This window comes from Schistocerca serialis, chromosome 1 (genome assembly GCF_023864345.2).
Source record: "Schistocerca serialis cubense isolate TAMUIC-IGC-003099 chromosome 1, iqSchSeri2.2, whole genome shotgun sequence".
Taxonomy (NCBI): Eukaryota; Metazoa; Arthropoda; class Insecta; order Orthoptera; family Acrididae; genus Schistocerca; species Schistocerca serialis.
The window spans coordinates 1,090,683,516-1,090,701,979 of NC_064638.1; the positions used below are offsets into that span (position 1 = coordinate 1,090,683,516).

Consider the following 18,464-nt stretch of genomic DNA (forward strand, 5'->3'; position numbering starts at 1 on the left):
TTTTCAAATAAAAACTACATAGCTAAAGCGTGATTAAGAAAAACGTTAATGACCATTAATGTATTAAAATATCTTAAAGTTTCATCTAACGCAACATAGGAATAAGATATCTAATACATAAGTATGCTCTATTTCCAAGAGCGAAACAACACCTACAACACCTGTGGAAGTGTGCTACAGATTCTGACCAATCATCGCGTTTGTATTTGTATACAACAGGTTTAAAATAGGATGAACAGAGCTTTTTTTTTTTTTTTTTTTTTTTTTTTTTTTTTTTTTTTTTTTTTTTTTTTTTAGAAGCGGATTTCAAGAATCGATTTTGAAGTGTTTATATGACCACCCAGAAGCAGTATTGGGAATTCGTTATACGAAATCCAGTTTTGGGAGTCCCATGTAAACGGGGTGATTATGGAATGTTATGAAGGGTTGTGATGTGACGTGACGTAACGTTACGGTCACTGTGAATTGGCCTATACGGAACTTATCTGGCAACACTGGTGATACCGTCATTTGTCAGTATAAACAGATGTAGTCAACAATTAGGCGGGAGAATTTTTGGCTGTGGATTATACTTGTATCGTGAGTTCGGAATGGCAGGTGGCGAAGAAAACCCTGATATAGAAATAGAAGCGTCGTCATCGAAACCAGGACCTGCTAATAAAAGTTCTAAGGGGAAATCTGCCCACCGGTTACCATGGTATGTTGCTAGTCTGCATCACAAGAAAAACAGTGTTCAAAGGAGATGATAACTTTGTTTACTAGAAGTCAGAAGCAGTTACTTTCACTTTTTATAATTGCGTTATTCGAACTGTGTAACCTGTTTCAGCGATTTTTTTGCATGGTACATAATTTTACTTTCCCAACTCTTCCATTTTTGTAATAGAATGTGAAACCACTTCATTCAGAAATTGTGTGCATTTCTGATGGATACAGGTACTTAGTAAATTGTATTGTCGTTATTGCCGCAAAATTTTCATTAAGCCACGCTGAAAAATTATTCCCTTTGAACCCGACAATAAAATGTACACTTTGACAGATTAAAGTGGCGTTGTTATTTGTACATGTTTGTTATTGTATGATGCAGACGTTTGAAGAAAGCAAAATCATCGTTACTGTGGTCTACTTACTAATATCAAAATGCTGGCCATTAAAATTGCGATTCAACAAGGATAGAAAATAACGAAACATGATTTTTTGTGCTTTTACAGCATTTTAGGAAGAATACGTGATAAAGTGTGTAGGTGTTTTTGGAGGGGGGGGGGTTACAAGATGCAGAATGTAGTATCCCAGCTGCCACTTCTGAAAGTTAACATCATCTCAAACGTAGCTGGTCGCCAAGTTGTACTGAACTTGGATGACTGATTAGGTACATCATTCCTGTGCCAATGGTCATCAGTTGTGGTGGCTTATGAGTTGTGAAATGCCAGTCTCTCATTAACCCATGACCAGATGTTTTCAGTGGTTGAGATATCAGGGGAATTTTCTGACCAGGACTACAAGCATAAATGTGTGTATGGGGATTGGTCAGGAAAGCATGGGCAACATGCGGCCTTGCATTGTAATGTTGAAAGATGATAATAGAATAGAGAGACCTTGAAGATAGGCCTCAGTCACTAGCTTACATACATCCGAAATGTAATGGCTTCTGTCTAAATTACTAACTATGCGAATCAGAGATCATAGTGTTTTGTACACACTGGCACTCCATGCCATCACACCTGTATGATGATAGGGAATGCAGTCTGGCAATGTTCATTCTCTTTGGAGCCTCCACACATGGATATATCCATTGTGATGCTGTACACAGAACAGGGACTCATCTGAAAAGGTGACGTGGCATCACTGCTGTGCCCAGTTTTGTCGTTGGGCACATCACTGTTGTCGTGTCTCTCTCTGCTACTGTATGAAGGAAAACCAAAACAGTGGTTGCTGTGCGGACCATCAATGATCCTCGAGATGTCATCATATTGTCTGTTTGGATATTTGTCTTGCTGCAAACAAGTATTCCTGGCTCAAGGTAATTGACGTGGCTGCATGATCCTGTATGGGTTAGTGAATAATACATCTGCTCTTGCTTGATTCTATTTGCTTGGGACCATTGACATCCAGCATGGCAGTGATTATGGCCCTCTTGAACTCGTCAAATCCAGTTTGCATGGCAGTCTTGGAATCACAAACAGTGTAAGCAGAAACACCACAGTATGTCAAACTGCAGTCTCGATTGGCCATGACTCCCCTTCTGTTGAACTTAGATACATGTTGGTAGATGTTTATCTTATTTTGTGCGAGTATGACACAGTCTTCTTGCAGAAAAGGGTAGTGTTTGAATTTGAAGATAATGAAGTCACAAATTGAGTTCTTATCCTCCTTTTTTTTCCGTCTAGATGTTTTTTTTTTTTTTTTGTCGAGACTGTGGATGGTGTATCTCTCCCCGACCTGCCACTTTTATGCTTTGAAGTTGTGCCATCTCACCATTTTCTTTCTCAGCTGCTGACTAGAGCCATGAAATCCTGAAAACTTTTTTAGGCACCAAATTAATTCCACCTTTCCAGTTTACAGATTTGATTTGAGAATGTACCTCATGTTAGAAATTGAGCTCCTTCTCTTTGTTGATGTGCAGTAAATGCTTTTTTGGTATGAATTATCATTTTTTAAATGAAATGAGCTAATAGTTTGATTTTTGAATTTATTTTAGTTTCTTTAATCAGTCCAGGATGACCATTTGTAAGATTATACACAAACTGTAACCACATGATTTTGTTTCCTCCATGTTACTGCATGAATAATGTTTTCATTTTTCTTGTATGTTAAACAGACATTTATGTTGGCAGGATTGAGAAGTACCGCCCAATGAAATTTGAAGATATTGTAGGAAATGAAGAGGGTGTAGCCCGCTTAGGGCAGTTTGCAAAAACTGGGGAATGTCCAAATATCATAATTGCTGTAAGTATTTAGTACATCACACAAACAGGTATGTAGTTTATGAAGCACAAGAGCAGACAGTCCTATTCTTGAGACTAATGAAATATGGGCTGATTGATTTGTGCAAGAATAACCAGTGATCGATAAATGATGAGTAGTAGTATTGGGACATGCCAGAAAGTTATTCGTTGTCTTATTAGCTACTCACACATTTAGAATTAATTTAGAAGTGTCTGATATTTCATTATAAAGTAACTGTTTTCTAAGTAAAAGTCTGTATTCAGAAATATTATATCCAGAACCAGTAGAAGTTGTAGTTACTAATGTGGTTATATTTTAGAATTAAATGACAACTGAAATTCATAATATTTTTTAACATGAAGAAGGAGTTGAGTAAGATGGAACCGATCCTCCATTAGTAATTTTTATTCTATCTTAGCACAGTAGCTGCATCAACAACAGTGTTTTCTTTGCAGATATGAATTAGGAAAAGGATGATATAAACTTTAAGAATAATTATGGAGAGTAATTTACTAGCTGGTTAAAGGTAAGCAGTTTAGACTGAATGTGTATTATATCAGTAGGGATTAAAATTCTAAGACAAGATGCATGCATTTTATTATGTCGGTTGTGGGAACTACAAACTAGAAGGCTGTCGCAGGGTGGGGGTGGTAATATACGTAAGATTGTGGGAGACAACTGGGACAGAAAGATGATGAGGAGAGGGAGAGCATAAAAAGTGGAAAAGAAAATAATTTATATACACAAGAAGTACGATGACAAAAGAGTGAGATAGGTCATACCACAAAATGAGGAAAGGGGCTGAGAAGAGGAAAAGGAGAAAGTAATGCCACATTAGAGACTAGCTAATGATGAGATCCAAGTATAGACTTAAGGAATGAGCTTGTTCAGTACACTGATTTATTTGCAATGTAAGCAGTATATACACTCATTCCTACTTACCGAGAGCTTAATTGCTGCCATTTGCAGGACAAAACTTTCATAGCAATTGATAGAAAATGTATGAACTCTCACTCATTGTTCTGTTTGATTGTGTATCCTTTTGTTGCACCATGGTCCAGATTCCATGTTAAACTGTGGAAGTTATGCTAAAGGCATGCTTTGATGGTTTAACATGGAGGAGGTAAATCCTGTGTCAACTGAAGTAAAACCATAGCTACTACAAACGAATATTCTTTGTCAAGCAGCGGTTAGTTGTCTTACGTATTCCGCTGTTGGTACAAGGCCTGACATGGCATCCGCAGTGAATTGCGTGTCAAAATTTTTCGAGTATGCTCAAGAAAATCACAGGTCTTTGGTGAAAAAGATTCTAAAGTACAGGGTGATTATAATTAAAGATAAACTTTCAAACCGCTGTAGAAATAACACTACTGGTCAGAATAACGTCAAATTGTAACAGAATACTAGAAGAGGATAAAACGCATGGCGGAATAATAAAAAAAATAGTTATAAAATGTAGCAATAGATGGCGCTGTAAGCATCGTAATTTAATAGTGCTCAACATCAAATGACAAATGAATCATACAATGCCTAAGGTGTATGTTTGATGTTAAACAAACTGTACTACTCAGCATGCATGGGTGTACAGGTGTGATACTGTTAGTTACGTAAGCCCATATCACATTAGATGGTAAAAATTGGCTTTTAATTGTCCTGAAGCCAAAAACCGCATAAAAAGCATCACTCACATCGGTTTTTAATTGTCCTGAGGCCAAAAACGACATAAAAAGCATCAATCAAAATCAAATCGAATTATTAAGTTCCATGTGACGCTCAAAACATGTTCAATATGCTGTCCACCATTTTCTGCAACAACTTGATATCAAGAAACAGCATGTTCCACAACTGATCGAAGTGTTTCCGGGGTCACATTCAAAATGTGTTGCGCAGTGCGTGCCTTCAGTGCAGCTAAGTTTGCAATCGGAACACAACATCTTTCAGATAGCCCCACAGCCAGAGGTCATGCGGATTAAGATCAGGTGATTGGAACGACCAGGCTGTAGGGAAATGGCGACTGATCATTCTAACATTTCCAAAATGGTGCTTCAGCAACTGCTTAACTGGATTTGTAATCTGTGGAGGTGTGCCATCTTCCATAAAAATGATCACATCCATGCTGTTGGAGAGCTGGAATAACCTGGTTGCGCAAAAATTACTCATAGCGCTTACCAGTGATGGTACAAGTAACAGGACCGGAAGCACTTGTCTCTTCGAAAAAATATGGCCCTAAGATAAATGATTCTGTAAACCTGCACCACACAGTGACCTTTTCAGGATGACGTGGTACTGGTTGATTTATGTGTGATTTTCCATTGCTCATATTCGGCAATTCTGTGTATTGACGTATCCTGTCAGGTGGAAGTGGGCTTCGTCTGTCTACAAAATCTTCCACATGCAATCATTGTCCACTTCATTGCGAGCAAGAAATTCTAAACCAATGGTATCTCTTGCTGGCAGCTCAACAGGAAGCAACTTGTGCACATGGGTAATTTTGAATGGATAGCAAAGAAGGATGTTTCGTACGATTTTGCGCTCCGTGCTCACAGGTATGTCCACTGTTCAGACAATTCTCTTTGCACTACATGTTTCCCCACCACCACTCGTATCCTCTTGCGTTGTTGTGGCCACTACTTCCACTGACATTGAATCAATTCGTTTCCTCTCTCTGAGGTTGCACACCAAAAGAATCCACCTTTCCCAATTTCCGAATCATTTTCTCCAGACCTGCAGCAGTCATCAGACCAATGCCTTTTTTTTCAAATCCTTCAGTGCCCAGGACTTCTGCAGAGCGACGTGTGCACAGTCGTCATTCTTGTAATACAGCTTTACAAGCAAAACATGATCCTGCATTGAGACAGTCATGGCGAATGTCACAGACTTGAAAGGAAGAAAAGCCATTTATCCGGCCTGTTTATACCAACCTCAGTGGGTCGTGCGCATGACAGGTGTTTTCATTTATGTATTCTGAGACATATAGCGACATTTATTGTTCAATTTTCACACTATTTTTTCCCCCCATACATTTTCCCCCTTCTTCGATAATATTGTGTTGCAATTTGCCGTCATTCTGACTAGTGGTGTTATTTCTACAGCATTTTGAAAGTTTAACTTTCACTATAATCACCTTGTGTGTAAAAGGTTGAGTGTAACTGTGTATAAAGTTCGAAGCTAGCCATGCAGATTTAAGACTTAAGAAACACACACTTATGCTGGCTATGCCAGTGTTCCAGCAACTCGATGCTCAGTAAGTGAGAAGGCTGCAAGAGTTTGCAGAGGAGCAGTTAAGAACAGGTAAGTGGCAACAATGTGTATTGTTTTCAACAGGTAGTGTGGCTATTCAAACCCTCTGAATAAATTTCGCCAATAGCGTGTGTTCCAGTTCTTGTTGTTAATGAAAAGATCCACGAGACATATGCATAACAAGTGTAGAGATTGTTTCTTTAAAACAGTTGAGGCATTCATAGCACCACAACATCACATGAAACTACCAATGTGGTGGCTCACAATTCAGCATCTTGGAAGGTACATGAAGAACACTTTCCTGGGTGCCCAGAAGAAACTGCTACCTATAAATCACCGACTAGTCTGTTTGTTGTCACAAGGAGCAAAGCCTCGTGTACCACAGAACACTCAACAAAATTTACCATTAGTGCCCTTGAAATTGCCAGATTTGTAGTATTTTCTACTTTGTTCTTAGTTCAGATGTGTATATTTGCCTTTGGTATTGCTTGCTTCTGGCTCAATAAACAGGCCTTTTATTGATGTTAAGTGTACTCACTGTGAAGCATGAAAGACTTGAAAAATCACTTCAGAACATGGAAAGAAATTAAATTGATAGTGCAGTAGCTGATTGTCTAGTCCAAGGCAGTATCAAGTCTCTTTCTTGAAATTTGTCTGATAACTTGTGAGATATTTCAACTTCAGGTTGATACTGCTCATTGCAAGAATTTGTCTGCTCATTGCAAAAATTTGTAGGCTGAGGGGGTGGGGGCAGCTGCACATTCATTATTATTTAAAGTGACTGAAGATATCTTTTGATTGCATTATGTAGAGATATTTGGGTGTATATTGGAGTGGATGCTGTTATATTGTGAATAAAATAATCAGTTTGGAGATTTTGCTCCGTCTCAGTTGACTCCATACAGTCAGTTATTTTTCGTCTTTGAGGCTTGTCTGTGGGTGGCAAATTATCAATATTCTATATGTTAACACTTATGGGATAGTTATTTGGAAGCAAAAGTTGTGACTGATCAAACTTTTAAAACACTACACTTACAGGCATGCTCAGTATACAGATGGACATGCATTATTTTCAATCACAAATAAGAGCAAACTGCTGCAAAAATATAAAACAAACAGGAATTCTTGGTAAAACATCATCAGACCAGCAGAATTTGCAAGTGTATCACTAGCAGAATGGCAGCAGACATATAGATTCCTCAGGTACATAAAGTAGAATGTTCCACTTTCTTGCAAATATTGAGAGACTGCAAAACTGTTAAGCGAATCACCAGGTGTGACTGTTGAACATGTGTTTCCAAACATATACTGATTATTTGTATGAAAAAAAGAAAAGGGGGGGGGGGCAGTGACTCATGCAAAGAATCAGATCAGTCTGTAGTCAGAAGGATACTGGAAAAATCTGAATGGAACACAAATTATGCATGGAGTAAAGGTAGAAAGTGTAACTTCCATTTCAGTGTCATTGACAGAAATGAACTGATAATTGCATACATACACTGTAAGGTTTCAGTACTTTGCTTGACATCTCTTTAAATTTCAAAATTATAACTGGTTTTCAGCAATACAGTATAAGGATGAATCTGTAAAATAGTTTTGTTGTTGTCTCTCAGTTTCTTGCTCCGGATTACTACTTGATTTATTTGTGAAGTTCATTTTTGTGAAGAGTACTTCCTACTTTTTTGATGATTCAGTGGTAGGATTTACAGCATCTTTGTGTAATTACTTAACTGGTATAGTCAGTTCATTACTATCATCCTCATAGTAGTGTGATAAAAGTAAATTTTGACAATTTTATGCAGAGTGATTGATAGTTAGGGCCTACTGTTGTTACCAACACACACTGACTGCAGTCCCCAGAACTGACCGGGGCTTGGCACACCAGTTTACTGTTCATGGACGATATGGTGACACATACCAACTAAACGGTTGCAAGCATGCTGGAGACAACTGGCTCAGCAGCTGCATTGCTGGAGCAATGACATCATCTTAACTTCTATGACTCAAACATCAAAAGTTGCAACTTATATAAGGTTTTTATTCATTCTCAGTTTTCTTTTGTAAATCTGATAGTACATGATTCCCAGTTTCAGGTATGGTTGTTATGTAATGTATGTTTTATGTTAATGTATAACAGTGTTTATTATCCAAATTTCAATTTTTCTGGCCCCATACTTAAACACTAATCATTGCTCTTATGATACACACAAATTATAGTCAGTTTTTTTTTCCTTTCAGGGGCCACCAGGTGTTGGCAAAACCACCACTATTTTGTGCCTTGCAAGAGTTTTACTAGGAGATGCAGTCAACTCAGCTGTTCTTGAACTGAATGCATCAAATGACAGAGGACTGGATGTTGTTAGAAATAAGATTAAGATGTTTGCTCAGCAGAAGGTTACATTACCACCAGGCAAGCACAAAATTGTGATACTTGATGAAGCTGACAGGTAAGTCTCCTCTATACATATATCTTGATACTTAATATGCCTGGACTACTTTGTAGGTACAATGAAAGTTTTCGAGCCAATTAATAAAATTTGCAACTATAATACACACATTTTGAAAATATATATAAAAATCGGGCAACCTGCAGAAAACAAATTATTTTATGAACAAAGAAAATGCTTTATGCTTTTTTTGTAACTATTAATTATAGCGTCACTCAAGTTGTTGTTTATAATGCTTTTAAAATTGGCAAAGTACAGAAAATAATTGCTTTCACAAGTAAGACATTTTTGTTTCGCCTGCCCCCCACCCAATCGAAAATGTTATTGCGCCACATGCGAGTTTTTTCTGCCATGCCACTGTTTTGCATGAAATGACAATAATTTAACAAGGCTGAAGTGAAGTGCAGATTGTGTTGTTATCAGGTAGAAATTATGTTAATGATGTAATGTGTTCAGTTAATGTAATTTTTGTAAGTTATGAATGTTCTGCATAACTTACTTCACAGTAAATCGGTGTTTTTGATTTACAGTTACTGTAAATAACTAGTGTATAATGTTACATTACTTTTATATTTAACAAGAATGTATATTGTCTGCTTTTACAGTAAATAAACAGTATTGTTCAATTTGTTAGTTGCTATTATCCGCGAATAACTGGATATCGGTGCACACATCAGAGCTGTAGAAGAAATTGAGACATGGTGGTGGATGAGCCAGCTTTAGAAGAGTAATCAAAACTATTGGTAGGGAACAAAATGAGACACACAGACCAGAACAGGGACAGACCACCTAGACGACAGTGAGGTCCTACCCAAGCAATCGCCACAACAATGACAACATGGCCAAATGCAGCAGAAAGTCAAATCCAAGACAAGACCAAAGAGAGTAACCAGGTGTCAAGCAAGGTAGATATCAAGCAGTTCTGGCACAGCAAAGATGGAGCAGACAGTATGAAGTGCAAATGCTTAACTGACAAGCTGTGCACTGTGCGGTGTCTATGTACCGGGTGCGAGGAATGCTGTTGTCAGTCGTACTCACGTGGCTTGACAGTGGCACTCTCGCCTTGCAAGCACAGTTCTGCACTGCAGTGGTGCCTCCTAATGGCCGTTTAAGGGCATCTTCTCTGGTGGACATTCAACCTCCGCAGTGGCCTATACCAGATTAGTGACTATGAACTCCAAAACGTTTCAGAAAAAAGTAAATTTTATAACAGTGATTTTTATCTCGTTTTGGCTGTTAATTGCATCAGTTCTTAAAGGCAACTGGTAATACTTGGAGGATATTAGACACGTAAATGTAAGCAGAATTGTTAAGCATAGCTTAAAGTTATTGTTCAGTAAAATATTGGAACAGCCACAATGCAGATCGACTGTGTATGCTGTTCTCAGGTGCAGGATGAGTTAGTTGCTGTTAGTAAACAGCTGGAAATTGTCCCTACTACTGTCAAGTGATTGGAAGCTGCTGCAAAGAGACGTGTTTAGAGGGCTAGCAAGTCGTGATAGAGGTGCCAAAGGTACCTTAAGCACTACACTCTCCTGTGGTTATCATCTCAAGTACTGGAAGTACAGGATCCATTACAACTTGGCCATTCGACTGTGAGTGGTGTGTCAATGGTAGGTGCAGGTGCCCTGCACAGGGGAGGTAGGGACCAACGAGAATTCAGGGTGCTCCACCCATCTCACTAACCAAGAAGTTTGACGTGCCATCTTCCACTGAAAGTGAATCTGAGCTAGTGAGACTCACTTCACCTTTTGAGAAACTTGTTGTGTCTCATGTCAAGGGTAGGAAAACAATAAAGGGTAGGGGTCTATTAATAATCAGCAGTACAGCTGTGGAGCAAATAATGGAAATGGGGAGGAACACCATGTGCACTCAGTATGTGCGCCTGTAGGCCTGATACAACACCCTGAAGAGGCTATTCTGGCAGCCATTGAGGGGCATGGAGCAGCCAACTGTAGACTGTAGCACACATTGCAACAAATGATTCTTCTCATATAGGCTCTTAGGTCATATATTGGTCATTCTAGTGACGGACAGAGTAGGTTGAGAATATCAGCCTTTCTCATGGGGTTTAATTGAAGCCTCCAATCTGTAGCATTGTCCCCAGAGCTAATTGTGGCCCCCTGATTCTGGTTGAGTGGAAGGCTTGAATCAGAGGCCACAAAGGTTTTATGACAAGCTAGGATGTGACTTCTTAGACTTGGGCCAACTGTAGGGTCTCCCTAAATGAGTAGTGTGTGCACTATATAGAAGAGGCTGCTTCTCAGATAGCTGACTGTGCTGAGTGCACAAAAGGGCTTAAAAAAAAACTTCACAAACGCGTCAATGCTTCACAGTTGCTAAATATGTATGGGAATTGGATACACATATAAACATATAATCTTCTCCCCCCCCTTTTCTCTGCACATCTTCTCCTCTTCTCCCCTCCCCATTCATCTCCTCCTCTTCCCTCCCTATGTCCATGTGGAAGACTTGTTTCATTAGTAGAATACTAGGGAAATGCAATAAGTCTACAAGGAGATTGGTACAAAACACTCATGTGACCTATCCTGGAATATTGCTCAAATGTGCAAAACTCATTCCATATAAGACTAACATAGGAAATTGAATTTATACAAAGGAGATCTAAATGATTAATGGAAAATCTCATATAAAGATGTGAAACAAATACTAACAAAGAGATAGAGGGGCTGGCTAGTACTTACCTCAGCTCAGTACAGCCGATAGATACACAAAAAACAGAACCGAAAATTTACGTTCCTAGCTTTCGGAACAAATGTTCCTTCATTAGGGAGGAGATAGGGGAAAGAAAGGGAAGAAGGGAAAGTGGATTCAGTTACTCACAACCCAGGTTATGAAGCAACAGGGAAAGGAATACAGGGAGGGTAGCAAGGATGGAGGCATGGTTGTCAGAGGGAAGCCAAAGATGTTCTACTGTAAGTACTGTGCCAACTTCATACCAAAGAGGATGCATACAGAAGTAAGGAGGTATATAGTATAAAGATAAACACAACTATGTAGGATGAAAAGGTGCGTGAATGGCTAAAGAGGAAAGAGAAAGAGGAGAAGACTGAAGAGTAAATGGGAGTGAGGTTGTTTAACATAGGTTCAGTCCAGGGGGATGGCGGGATGAAAGGATGTGTTGGAGTGCAAGTTCCCATCTCCGCAGTTCAGAGGGACTGGTGTTGGGTGGGAGAAGCCAAATGGCACATACGGTGTAGCAGGTTCCTAGGTCCCTAGAATTATGCTGCAGGGCATGCTCCGCTACTGGGTACTGGACATCTGCTTGGCGGACAGTTCGTCTGTGTCCGTTCACGCGCTCAGCCAGTTTAGTTGTTGTCATACCGATGTAAAAGGCTGTGCAGTGCAGGCATGTCAGCTGATAAATGACATGTGTAGTTTCACATGTGGCCCTGCCTCGAATTGTATGTGTTTTACCAGTAGCGGGGCTGGAGTAGGTGGTTGTGGGGGGATGCATGGGGCAGGTTTTGCAGCGGGGTCGGTTACAGGGGTAGCAACCGCTGGGTAGAGAAGGTAGTCTGGGAATATTGTAGGGTTTAACAAGGATGTTAGGGAGGTTAGGGGGGTGACGAAAGGCAACTCTGGGTGGTGTGGGGAGAATTTTGTCAAGGGATGATCTCATTTCAGGGGTTGACTTGAGAAAGTCATATCCCTGGCAGAGTAATTTGTTGATGTATTCGAGGCCAGGATAATATTGGGTGACAAGGGGGATGCTTCTGTGTGGTCTGGGGGTAGGAACATTGTTGTTGGACAGGGAAGAATGTATTGCTCAGGAGATCTGTTTGTGGACAAGGTCTGCAGGATAGTTGCGGGAGAGGAAAGCACTGGTCAGGTTATTGGTGTAATTGTTGAGGGATTCGTCACTGGAGCAGATATGTTTGCCACGAATACCTAGGCTGTAGGGAAGGGATCGTTTGATGTGGAATGGATGGCAGAGGTGTGGACTTGAGCTTCAACAAGATGAAGGTCAACATCCAGGAAGATGGCTTGGGTTTTGGAGAAGGACAGGGTGAAATTCAGATTCGAAAAGGAGTTGAGGTTATGGAGGAAATTAAGGAGTGTATCTTCACCATGAGTCCAGACCACAAAGATGTCATCTATAAACCTATACCAGGCCAGGGGAAGCAGCTGTTGGGTCTTCAGGAAAGCCTCCTCCATGCGGCCCATGAAGAGGTTGGCATAGGATGGAGCCATCCTGGTTCCCATGGCCGTTCCCCTGATTTGTTTGTAGGTCTGGCCTTCAAAAGTGAAGTAATTATGGGTGAGGATGAAGTTGGTAAGTGCGATAAGGAATGAGGTTTTTGGAAGATCTTCGGGTGGGCGTTGGGAAAGGCAGTGCTCAAGGGCAGAGAGACCATGAGCATGTGGGATGTTTGTGTAAAGGGATGTAGCATCTATGGTGACAAGAAAGGTTTCAGGTGGGAGAGGAGTGGGAATGGATTTGAGGCGTTCTAGGAAATGGTTTGTGTCTTTGATGTAGGATGGGAGTCTGCGGGTGATAGGTTGGAGGTGTTGGTCTACCAGAGCTGAGATACGTTCTGTTGGGGCTTTGAAGCCTGCTACAATGGGACGGCAAGGACGGTTCTCTTTGTAGATTTTGGGTAATAGGTAGAAGGTAGGGGTACGTGGCTCAGGTGGAGTGAGTAGGTCTATGGAAGCCGTTATGAGACCTTGTGAGAGACCTTGGATTTTTAGGATTTTCTGCAGCTCAGTCTGGATGGAGGAATGGGATCCTGGGTAACAGCTTTGTAGGTTGAGGTGTCAGAGAGTTGACGCAGTCCTTCTGCCACATACTCCACACGGTCAAGTACCACAGTTGTGGAGCCTTTATCTGTCGGGAGGATGACAATAGAGCAGTCTGTTTTCAGCTCCTTAATGGCACGGGATTCAGCTGGGGTGATGTTGGGGGTTGTCGGGATGTTCTTCAAGAAGGACTGGAAGGCAACACTGGATGTGAGGAATTCCTGAAATGTCTGCAAGGAATGGTTTTGGGGGAGGGTAGGAGGATCCCTTAGAGAAGGCGGTCGGAACTGTTCTAGACAGGGTTCAACACTGGGTCTAGTATTTGGGGGCTGTGTTTGGGTAGTGAAGTGATATTTCCAGTTGAGGTTCCGGGTGAATGAGAGGAGATCTTTAACCAGGGCAGTGTGGTTGAATTTAGGCGTGGGGCTAAAGGATAAGCCTTTTGATAGAATAGATGTCTCTGGAGAAGAGAGGGATCTGGATGAGGTTTAGAACTGTATTGGGACTGGTGATATGTGGCATTTGACTGTGGTTATAGTTGAGATTTGGTCTGTGTGGGGTATGTGCTGGGATGGGGAGATTGAGTAGGGTGGCTAGTCTAGGTTTGTTGGCTATGAGGGGGGTTTGTTGAAGGTTCTGTTGTGGTTGGTGTTTGTGAGGGATAGGGAGAGGGACCCCACTTCTTAGGTGTTGCACTAGCACTGTGGATAGTTTTTTCAGGTGGTGTGTGGCATGGAACTCAAGTTTGCAGCTGGCTTCTAGGATGATGTTCCTGAGTGTGCTCTCCAAGCAAGGGTTTGAGAGGTGGGGGACTTTGAAGGGAGATAGGAGCTGTTGGGAGTGGTGGTTACATGAAGTAGTGTAGAGATTCAGGACAAGTTGGGTAAGGGCTAAGGATTGAAGGTTCTGGAAGTCCAGGAGAGACTCGTGGAAGGAGGAATTGCACCCAGAGATGGGAACTTTTAAGGTAAGTCCTTTAGGGGTAATTCCAAAGGTTAAGCAGGACTGGAGGAAAAGTATGTGGCTACGGTGAATGCATGTTTCCGGAATGAATGTAAATAATGTGGTATAGGATTAGGGAACATAGTGGGTAACTGGTGGGTAGGGAAATTAAATAACTAAAGTTAAAATAGTAATCATAAGAAGGAATAAAACACGGAGGGAAGGACGAGAAAGAAAGAAATTATGTTGGTAATGTTCAATACCAAAGGAAGACCACTAAATAAGAAAAATACGGAAAAGTTGACCAGACCAAGCAAGTATGTCCAGATCTTTTTTGCGGCACGCGCAATCTTTTTTGCGCCGCTCGCTATCTCTGTTTTTGAGCAACGTGTGTTCTTTTCCCCTGATCTGGACAAGTCATGTGAAGTTAGCACCCCTTTTTCGAGAAATATTCATTTTTTCCACAGTTCTTGTTAGATGTGCCATAGTTCTAGAGTTCTTTGCACAAAATTTCAATAGTTCTGCAGAATGTAACTAAGAAAACAAGAATACTCGAAAAATTTTCGTATCGAAAACATTCTTTGTCAATTTCCGCATAATGTAAATAAGTACAAGTCTCCTGAGCACAGTTCTGAACAGAACTCCAAGAGTTCTATCGAAAATCCCAATAACATTTTTTTATGGCGATAATAGTTTCAGATAAATTGATTTACTGTGGGGGGCACTTTCTCTACAGAAAATATAAATATATTCGTACGACAGTTCTGATGACAGTTCTGGACACCACGTGAAGAGTTCTATCGAAAGTCTTAGTAGCATTTTTTTGTGCAGGTAATAGTTTAAGAGGTAACTGTAGCTTAATTAAGAACCCCATAAGAGCTCCTACTGTGAAGCTGGCACCCTTTTTTTTTCAGAAATATATATTTTTTTCAAAGTTCTTAACAGATATGCCATAGTTCTAGAGCTCTTTGTACAGGATTTCAATATTTCTGCAGAATTCAGCGAAGAAAACAACAATACTCGAAAAAATTTTTGTATCGAAAACATTCTTTGTGAATTTTCACAAGAAGTAAATTCGTATACCAGTTCTGAGGACAGTTCAGAACAGAACACCAAGAGTACTTTCGAAAATTCAAATTACATTTTTCTGTGCAGCTAATAGTTTGCCAGATAATTGCAATTTAAGGAGGAAAATCTTTTCCCTTACTGTGAAGCTGGCACCCTTTTCTTCTGAAATGTATATTTTTTCAGAGTTCTTGATGGATATGCCATAGTTCTAGAGTTCCTTGTACAAAATTTGAATAGTTCTGCAGAATATAGGAAGAAAACAGTGTATAACATAGCTGATTCAGGAACCCTTTCCTTCTGATACAATTCTTACTGTTGCCACAATAAATCACTTGTGCATAGATTCCAACTGTACTGATCATTACAAAAATATAACCATTGACCAGCGGCGCACATTTCTTGCAGCGTTGTACAAAGCATTCAGATTATCCGCTGTGAAAATACCACACTTAACGCTATTGTAAAATTTACGATGGATGGCTTCAGTTTATCTACAGTGTCAGCATCTATCGAATTATCTTCATGCAAACGTGATGCCAGGGTCACACACTTCCCCTTTTTAGGTACGGAGGAAACTTAGAGTTCAGTCTTGTGGAAGACAAAAAAGGAACTATGGGCAGCTCTTCTTTTATGGATAGCAAACTCTAGAGAAATCTCATGCTTGTTTTTCTTCATCATGCCAACAAAAGAAAAAGTCTCCCTTCATAGATATATTATCATTCCAGTACTAGTTAACCAGTTGTCCGCTTTCACATTTCGACCTGACTGTTATATAGCTTTACACAGTCACAGAACATCAAAATGTTTATTGCTCATTGCTCAGTTGGTAAATCCTACTGGTTGCAACACAGCGTATACTTCCAAATTGTACAGGTAAAATGCTTAAGAATCCACAAAAGTATAGATTTTAAATCCATACTTGTTTGTTTTGATAGGTACATATTGGCGAAAACTGTACCTTCCACAGAATCCTTCCAGCTTCTTGGCTATTGTAACATTTTCTCCAAGAGTATAAGATTTCTGGTAGTTGCGTACAAACACAGTAAATATTTCCCAAATTGCTGTTAGCTTATCTAATTGTCTCCTTTCATCACGAAAAGCGCAACTGTAAAATCTAAGGCACTCCACAATAAATTTGAAACGTTTTATGTTCATTTGCGAGGTGAAATTTTTCAATGCCATCCCCATCAGTTCCACACAGATCTTCCAGGCTTTATCTGTTACTTTTGTTAACAACAATTAAAAACAAGAGATTGATGAAGACTTTCAATTCAATAAAATCTATTGATTTTACCCCTCTCTCACGCTGAAATGAAGCTTTGATGCTCTCAAAATGCTGATTGGAATACAAAACTACAATAGACAAATATCGTCATCTATGAGGCAATCACAGCATCACAAAGGTTTCTTTGGCTGCGCCTATCGGTCCAGGTAAATTTCAAATAATATTATCCTCTTCGAACAATATGCTTTGGATTTCTACAACATGATCTAGTGCATCCCACTTAAAATAATAAAATTCCTATAAAATAACGCAACCAGGCGCAGTGTATTAATTTGATATTTGACAATTCAGACAGCGGAAACTGACGATTAAACAGTTCAAACAGAATTTAAGTGCATTTTACATTCTGGATTAGCTTTGTACTTCTTATTACGTTGATAAACAAATAAATTAATTACTGAAATGAAATACGAAAGGGCACAGTGGATAACAAAGAGTTATTGGCTCATATCTCATCGAGAGAGCATTAGCGTCGATACTGAATCATACAACAATGAAAGGCATACAGGGAAAGAAAGCTATAACGAGAAGGCGCCAGTGCTTCCAATGTTGACAAGTAATTTACAGAATCACACAACAATGAAAAGCATACGGAGAGGGGAAGCTGTTAACGAGAAGGCGCCAATACTGCAAATTGTTGAAAAGTAATTTACAGAAAATTTCGACATGTATCAATCTGAACAGCTGCGCCCGATGGAAGGATAATGAAAACTACGATACATCCCTGAGATCTCTCAAGACCAAAAAATAATAAATAAAGCACAGCAACAATGCAAAAGCCGTACCACTACAACTGGAAACAATGAACATGTGAACTGCGTCTTTTAAACAATCGGCAAATAACGTCAGTGTAGCAGTTACAATAGAGGTAGCATCAAAGCTTCTCGCGGTAGCATCAAAGCTAATGACAGCAACAGCTGCACTTTTTGGGTGGCGCGCGCTGCGTCGTGTGAAGCCGTCCGCCAGCGCTGCATTTCGCTCCTTGATCTGCCCCTCATGACTAAACGTAACAGTACTGCTCACTCTCATGCGAATAATCATTATGCTCGTTCAGTCAGAGCTCTTGTGCAGTCGGTGCTGTTGTGTAAGTGATATTTATGAACCGTAATACCCAAAAAATGTACAATCTACCAGAACTGAAACATCTTCTCAGCATGGAGGAATTTAAAGTAATCGATGATAGAGGCATTCAATTCACTCCGTCTCATTCGGTCTTCCAAAAACTGTCCGATTCCATGGCCGACATCAGCTTGAAAATGTCTTCAAAACATACTTACACAACAATTAAAGAAGATCGTCATGATCTTCTTACTTTTGTTAGAAACAGCTCCAGGCTGGAATGTTTCATTGAAGAAAAAGACGACAGCAAAGATGAGTCGTGGAATGTTTTTGGTTCTTCGTGCAACAAGGACATGACAAAGCAATTCGACTTACTGCTGTCAGCATAAAAATGGTCTACCATAAAACCATCAAAGAGGAAACTTGGAAAGCCTTCAAGACTGGAGATAGGGAAATGGACCGATTTGATGGCTGATAAAATTTATGAACATCACAAAATTCCATGTGCCTTTTCTTTCAAATACGCGAAAGTGTGTGAAAGCTCAAGTTCAAAGTACCTCTTGAAGATCAAAGGAAGGTGTACATAATGCGGAGCCACTTTCGAAGGGATTGCTCTGAAGAAACCAAAAAAGGACAGTGATATTATTCTGAACTGCAGACTTTCTAACTTTTCAGACGATAGAAATCACATGAAAAGAAGACAACTTCGTGGCATG

At 40.0% G+C, this 18,464-nt stretch overlaps 1 protein-coding gene across 1 annotated transcript in view; it reads left to right on the forward strand.

Moving 5' to 3' along the window:
* Positions 1-407: 407 nt before the first annotated feature.
* The window catches only part of LOC126416079 (replication factor C subunit 2), a 61,810-nt gene continuing 43,753 nt past the window's right edge, over positions 408-18,464 (forward strand). The window contains exons 1-3 of the mRNA XM_050083568.1: positions 408-697; positions 2,832-2,943; positions 8,422-8,630. Coding sequence (XP_049939525.1) covers positions 591-697; positions 2,832-2,943; positions 8,422-8,630 — 428 coding nt within the window. The 5' untranslated portion in view covers positions 408-590. The remainder of the gene's footprint in view (positions 698-2,831; positions 2,944-8,421; positions 8,631-18,464) is intronic.